The sequence below is a fragment of the Salvia splendens genome, chromosome 17 (genome assembly GCF_004379255.2).
Source record: "Salvia splendens isolate huo1 chromosome 17, SspV2, whole genome shotgun sequence".
Classification (NCBI taxonomy): domain Eukaryota; kingdom Viridiplantae; phylum Streptophyta; class Magnoliopsida; order Lamiales; family Lamiaceae; genus Salvia; species Salvia splendens.
In genome coordinates this window covers 19,284,515-19,292,103 of record NC_056048.1, presented here as the reverse complement: position 1 = coordinate 19,292,103, position 7,589 = coordinate 19,284,515, and the positions used below count along the sequence as shown (strand labels likewise).

The 7,589-nt window shown below is 33.8% G+C and overlaps 1 protein-coding gene across 1 annotated transcript; it reads left to right on the top strand.

Moving 5' to 3' along the window:
* Positions 1 to 330: 330 nt before the first annotated feature.
* On the top strand, positions 331 to 6,542 carry LOC121773412 (UV radiation resistance-associated protein-like). Its single transcript, XM_042170267.1, has 6 exons — positions 331 to 374; positions 1,254 to 1,460; positions 3,745 to 3,925; positions 5,627 to 5,775; positions 5,970 to 6,197; positions 6,308 to 6,542. The coding sequence occupies exons 2-6, from the start codon at positions 1,296 to 1,298 to the stop codon at positions 6,422 to 6,424; spliced, it is 840 nt and encodes a 279-aa protein (XP_042026201.1). The 5' UTR covers positions 331 to 374; positions 1,254 to 1,295; the 3' UTR covers positions 6,425 to 6,542.
* The last annotated feature ends 1,047 nt before the right edge of the window (positions 6,543 to 7,589 follow it).

The following is a 7,589-nucleotide window of genomic DNA, read 5'->3' as shown; positions in this document are numbered from 1 at the left end:
TTTGCCCAAAATCTGAAAGACTTATTAATAGTTATGAGGGCACGCCTGGAGATGATAGAGATTTCATCCTGAAAGTTATTCGTAGTACGATGGTGAAGAGGAGCTACGGCGATGGATATCATATTTCTCCGTTGAAATCGAAGAGATTTTCTGGAATAATATCAGCGATCGTGACTTGTGAATGGCGTCGTCTAAAAAGCCAATTGTGAAGGTACAAGAGGGAAACCGGGTAGCACAGGAGGATCAACCAGCAAAGGTCATCGAATGGGAGGATTACGAGCAGGAACTCGCTCGTTTATGCAGTTTGACCTCCGCACTTGAGGACCAAGACTAATAAATTGGGACTTGAAGAGAAGCTTCAGTCGTCGATACAAGTAAATATTTAATCCGAGTAATTTATTGTGATAGCTTCTATGGATAGATGGGGATCACTTTTGTACTAACTGACTCAATGATTATTCTCCATTTGAATATTATGTCTCTTCATACGGTGTAGTTTGGGTTTAAGTGATCTGGAATGCGCTTTGCTAGTTTTGTGAATCAGATACTATCGAATTTGGAAATTTGTTTATGACTCAATGATTATTCTCCATTTCCTGAGTTTTTTTTTAACTTGAAAATTGACTATTTGAAGTTTCTGATGTTAATGGCTTCAACTGAGAATCGGGAGTTTGGTTACTGAAAAGAAAAAACCTATGAGATTTGGTTCAAAGTAAAGATATGATTATTGGCTGACCATCAATGTGGTGGTTGTTTAAGAATATCAGGTTCATGTTGAATTTGTCTTACTATTATCTAAATTGCTTATTTATTATTGATGTTTCTTATGACTTTTCGAAGTATGTAACTATGATACATACGTCAATAACCTGATACCACTAAAAAATGATATTTTGTCATGTTATTAATTTGAATATTTTGTCATGGTATTCTCTTTTTCAATTGAGTTGATAATCTCAAGTTAAGATATGTCCCTAAGACAATAAGCAGCATGAAATATCTCCTAGAGGGGCATCTCTATAGTCAGGATATGTTACTTTATTACATGTGGTAGTAAGAGTAGTTGTTATTGTTGCTGTCTCTGCTCTTGTGTCTCTCCTGCAATTAACTCTATGTGTTTGGTTCTGTGTGTGAAAGAGATTATGCGATATCTCATATCTGCTAAATGAATGAGACAATTTATGGTGTTTTTCTATTCTTTTTCCATCCAACTTAACTGCAATTCTCCAATACATTGGTGGTTCTATGGGCAGATAGAATCTGAGTCATTAAGTCGGTCGAATGAGCTTGATCAGATGCGTGAGAAATTGGAACATCGGAAGTTGTTGATGGGGAAGATGTCTATGCGTTCCAAGGTTGTAAAAGAGAAGGTCAGAAAGCAGGAGGAACGACTTAGTGGTGAAATTAGATCTCTTTTGGTTGGTGGGAGTTCTATTTCTGTGGCTAACAAACGCATGCAGGTAATGTTTGACTATGTTATTTGGCTTTCTTCCCTAGTTTTCTTAACTGAAATGAATTTACGATTATTCTCAATTATTATTATTATTATTATTATTATCATCTGTCTGACTTGCATATACTTCTATTACAAGTAAACATGCTGTAAAATATGCTTGTATGGTCATCTATATACCTGCAATATATGATGTAGACCAATTAGATACCCTAATCAAATGATAATAAATCATTATAAACAAAATCCCTCTAAAATATAAATCATTCTGTCAAGGGCTCATTATTTTATACTCCCTCCGGCCCTTAAAGATAGCAAGTTTTGAAATGGCACAGGTATTAACGCGCAATTGTTAAAGTAAGAGAGAGAAAGAGAAAAGGTTTGGGAAGTAGTCTTACTTGATTGTGGGTCTACATTATTAGTAGTGTTTATTTATGTACGGTTAGTGGATAGTGGGGTTCACAAAATATTAAATTGTTAATTCTAATGGATAAGTTGTAAATAATATTATGGGGTTAATTATTTTTTGATTCGAGGGCATTATTTACATTCTTATTGTGTACTGCGCTTTTTTTTAAATTACAAGTTTGCGAGAGACGCATGAGTGTCATGTGTCTTTTGTTAATGAAACGCATGATTCTCTTGCGTTTTAGGCTAAGACGCATGACCGTTATGCTTTTTAAAAAAAAATTAATTTAATTGAAAGACGCATGAGCGTCATGTGTCTCTACCTAAAATGCATGACGCACATGCGTCTTTATTTTGAATTAAATCAGGCAGCATAAGCTTACAGAACAAAATAGGCGAGAAAGGAGAAAGAAAAAAAGGGGCAACGCGATTTCTTGGCGATATCCGTCGATTTCTTCTACTTTTCCGTTATATTCCGGTAAGTTTTCTTCAATCTTGCAACAATGCTTACTTATTCGTTGTTTATTGCATAATATTAGTGTTTCTAATAAATTTTTCTCAAATTTAATAAATTAGGGTTTATAGGAAAAAATTGTCTCTAATTGTTGTTATTTTGTATAATTTTTATCCAGAACCTTAATTTAGAGACATTTTTTTTCCTATAAAATCTAATTTAGTAAATTTGAGAAAATTTTATTAGAAACACTAATATTATGCAATAAACAACGAACAAGTGAGCAATGTTGCAAGATTGAAGTGAGCAATTTTTTCCTATAAACCCTAAATCTTACCGGAATATAACGAAAAAGTAGAAGAAATCGACGGAAATCGCCAAGAAATTGCGTTGTCCCTTTTTTTCTTTCTCCTTTCTCGCCTGTTCTGTTCTGATTTAATTCAAAATAAAGACGCATGTGCGTCATGCATTTTAGGTAGAGACGCATGACGCTCATGCGTCTTTCAATTAAATTAATTTTTTTTAAAAACGCATAATTGTCATGCGTCTTAGCTTAAAACGCAAGAGCATCATGCGTTTCATTAACAAAAGATGCATGACACTCATGCGTCTCTCCCAAACTTGTAATTTAAAAAAAATGCAGGACACAATAAGAATGTAAATATTGCCCTAGAATAAAAAAAGAATTAACCCTAATATTATGTGTAGGGGTAATATGTTGTTCAAAAGTTTCCTAAATTACAATTGCATAATTTTAAGGGATGGACCAAAATGGAAATACTTGCTATTTTTGAGGGACAGAGGGAGTATAGTTTTAGCTACCATTTTACTATCCGTCTCCAGACCATTTTCCTTCAAATATTTGATGTGATCATCTGACAGACATTGTTCAGCTCATTCAGTGTAATGACCAATATCTGAAGAGCACTTCTGTAGATGTCATCTTGAGTTGGTTGATGGATATTTACTTGCCTGAAAACAATGAGTAATGTGCAAATTGTAAGTGGCCAAAAATCCAGATTCTCAATGGAAATAATTAATGCAGAGTCTTCTAGAGTCTCATGTAGACAAGATTTTCCTTGCAGAGAAAATTTTATAAGCACTCTTGAGATTAAATAACTTTTTGACTCTTTGTGACATATAGCAATTTTGGACTTAATCCATTTTTATAAGCGAATATATGAATGCTTAATGTGTTGAAGCTCACTATGACAACACATAGTTTTTTTTTTCTTCTGTTTGACAGTTGAACACGTTGTTTCTCAATTTCAAGCCATTATTTGAATTTTTTTGTAGCTAAGAGCCTAAAATGATATTGCTCTTCATTCTTCATTCTATATTTCCTTATTTTTTTAACTTGTGGAATGGATTAGATATATATTTACGAGATATAATTACTTATCTTTAATGTAAATTTGTTCTGGTGCAGGACTCAAGTAGATTACTTGCTGGAGAAAAAGGTTATGGTCATTTGAAAAATTTGCAGAAATCATTGAGATTGAGGCAGCAGTATATGGTCACGCAGGTCACCTTGCTATATCCAGTAAAGGTTGTGGTCAGAAAATCATCTGAGCAAGAACTTGAATCATTTCGTAGTAGTATTAAGTCAGGTAATTGTTGATAAGAAATGAGAATATTTAATTAACTGTAAAGTGATTATGTTTTAAAATTAAAGGTAATTGATCTCAAATTTATTCAGTGAGTTGAAATATCAGTCAGTAATTTACTCTGAATCTCTGATAGTATACTTTGAGATGACAAGAATGTAAAACTGCAGATGAACAATAACTTTATGCTGAAAAATCATGAATCGGTGACTTAGTTAGAGAGTTGAAATCAAGTCAAATATAATTTTGTGTTTACAGTCTGAGATAGACAGAATGTATAAGCCATATAGCTTCATTCGCTTCTGAACTTGTTAGAACTTAGAAGGAAGTTATTGATTCATAATTTTGACCGCAAATATGTATTAAAAAAAGAAATAAGCCAATGTAATTATAACAACCAATTTGGTGTATTATAGTTTGGCATGTTTCTATAACAATCTTCTTTCGTGGGTCACTGTGCTTATTATGCTATATAAATAACTAAGGTAACAAAGCTCACCTGTCAAGATCATCATCAGGGTCAGACACCTGATATTAATCCCCTAAAGTATGTGTATTCCACTATTCCTTATTAATTATCATGTTAACTAAGCAAGCATCATTACAAAATTGTAGACCCATATCTGCAGACCTATTACCTTATATCTAGAACCATATATGAAGTATACTTTTTTGACATTCTTGGATCTTCCTATTAATAATTGCATATCCAACAATTATTTGTTCTGGGTCATATAAGCTAGTCCATGCTGCATGGTTTTTAGATTTGGTAAACTTCTTTGTAGTAAATGTTACTTGTTGTCTGGGCATAATTGTTTTACATTTGTTAGTAAAATAAACCAAAAGATATAACACAGCAGTAATGAAGCTATTTGTAGTATGGTATGGTGCTGCTGAAGAGGATCTGTTACAGCTGTAAATGTTAATGATTGTTCTGGTTGTTGAAAGTTTGCTTCTCGTCATTTTTTATCTCTTAAGAATACAACATAAACACTGCATTTTTTTGCTCTAAAAGAGTCAATGGAGTAGAGGGCAGATCAGGCTGGAATAATTTGTATTATAGGTTTACTTTCTGTATGAAAGTAGCAGTAGTTGATGACACAGATAAGATGTGACTAGGGGCTATTGTTGAAATTATCAGCCGGGGTTAGGTTAAATGGAGAAATTGGCTTATGTATGGCAGTAACAATAATGGCATCTTGGGGTTTTTTTTTGTTGTTTCCAACCTTGTTTGTGAGGTCCAACAGTGTGTATTTGCTTCACTGTTCATACCTTGTACATCTATATATTTTGCTTTTGTTTGCTTACCTCTGTGCTATTTCTCACTTCCATAAACCTTTAAATGATCCACCTAAAAAATAAGGCCGTTGTTGGGTTAAAATATTGGAGTGTTATTTTTTTTGTTATGTAAATATTGCCATGTGCAACACAGTTGTATGAACATAGTTGCAGAAACATTATAATCATATTGTTGTTTTGCAAGGATGATTTACTTGTTTTTGTTTTATATTGACTTTCAGTATAGATGTTCTGAAGTTACTTGTTGCATATGCACATAATATATTTTGTAGATGTTGTAAACTGTTATAATGCAATTGATGATAACTTGAAGTTATTAGGAGTTACTTCTTGATCTGCTTCATGTGAAGCATCTTGAGTTTTCTGTTCGTAATATGTTTTGCTGTTTTATTTTTCTTCCAACAGGTGTTCCTGATGGATCAAAACCTCTCGACCAGGGCACATTGACCATCTCCGGACTGCACCTCACTGTGGTCTCTTTTACAAAAATGAGTTTTTTTACTGACAAGAAGGAGGTTCAGCGATCATCAACTGCTCTTGGATATGTAGCTCATGTATGTACATTCCCTTTCTAGAAAAATGAATTTTGGTTACATTTTACTGAACTGTTTTTCTATTTGTGTATCTCTGGGGGTTGCTATCAGACTGGCAAGCTATATATAGTTTATGCATATCTGTTGCTGTCAGTCCGCGAGTACACTTACTACTAGTTATTATATCTTGATCAAAATGGCCTGTTCCTATGCAGGCCGTGTCTCTTATTTCTTCTTATTTGCAAGTCCCTCTGCGCTATCCATTACGCTTAGGAGGTTCTCGATCATTTATACGTGACTATTCCCCTTCAGTTGAACTTTCAGCTTCCAGTACGTCTCTGGATACAGTAATATCTACGAGCTCAAAGCCCGTAGAATTTCCTTTATTTATTGAAGGTCAAGACTCAACAAGAGCAGCGTACGCTGTATTCCTGCTAAACAAGGTTTGTTCAATTCTGGATTCTTGCGCTAGTCATACTTCACTTGAGAGTGGTTTATTTTGTGCACGATACGAGAATGGTGTCATATTACTCATTTGTAAATTTAATTGCAGGATTTAGAGCAACTCTTGAATTTTATCGGTGTTAAGAGCGTAGGACCTCGACATATATTAGCAAATCTAAAGGAGCTTACATTAACAGTTCTTTCCCAAGAGTACATAGATATGTGAAAGTTTCTGTAAATGGATTGATTACTTGTATTCTAGATTAGAAGGGTACTGCTTTTGGCCGTGCACCTTAAATTCTTTGCCTATTTTCCAAATCAGTGCCAATTATATTTGATGTTAACTTACATAGTTTTTATTCAGCCTTTTCTTATCTTAAATTTTTTTGTTTAGTTCACGGGCAATGATACTGGAAAATAGACCACCTGGATGATAGTATATTTTTGAACAATCACTTAATTAAATACGACGATTTTGAAATTTTCTCTACCATTTTCCCTCTCATTTTTCATTTTTTCTCCGCTTCTTTCTCAGTCTCATCCATCTCTTAGCTCCATAAAACCCTACTCGGCCCATCTCAATTTGTCGTCATCCACGGTGACCATGCGCGTTACCACCACCTATGTCTCATCTCAAGGCCTAGTTCGTCATTCGCCTAATGCTCAACTCCAACACCGTCCTTTGCCGTGACTCTGCCCAGTCCCAAGCATGCCCTCATCCCCGCCCCGCCGCCACACTTTTTCCAACGTGTCCCAAGTGTGTTGCTGACTCCCATATCGGAGCTTTTCCAAAATTTCATTTGTTTCGTTCTAATATTTTATAAGGAATAATAGCCTAGAAGTTTAGTCAAATGGCTAGTCTTATGAAGTTTAAAAATGACATCTTTTTATGATGTTCGAAATGTTGTTATTTCATTGAAATATGTATACTAATGGAACAATTGAAAAAAATTAAAACTTTATAATTTAATAGTACTTATTTAAATTTCAAACTTAGTGAGACTAAAATTTGACCAAAATTAAGGACTGAAATGGCTCTTATCACTTTTCATAAAGGTTCCAACTAGCAACTCAGAGGGCAAGAGTTTGTCATATATAGGTGATTTTTTTTGTTGCTTTTTTTTCATTGTGATTTGTGAAGCAAGCATTTTGGGTGAAAGAGAAATATTGTTTGGTTTTAACATCAAAACTGGGGAACATTATCATGACACATGATTTTTCACACCATAAACGATTTTATGTATATTAATTACTACTACTCCTATTTTTGTCCCACAATTTTAGTATTTATAGTAGTAGAAATCTGCAGTTATACACAATTTGAATTTGTATAAAATTTTATTTTTCAAAGTTCAGTGAATTTGGAGACTACTAATTCATAGAAGTATATA

Coding starts and splice junctions, on each gene's coding strand:
- LOC121773412 (XM_042170267.1), top strand. CDS start 1,296: ATGCGTGAGAAATTGGAACATCGGAAGTTGTTGATGGGGAAGATGTCT. Junction 1,461..3,744: donor TGGCTAACAAACGCATGCAG/GTAATGTTTGAC, acceptor GTTCTGGTGCAG/GACTCAAGTAGATTACTTGC. Junction 3,926..5,626: donor TCGTAGTAGTATTAAGTCAG/GTAATTGTTGAT, acceptor TTCTTCCAACAG/GTGTTCCTGATGGATCAAAA.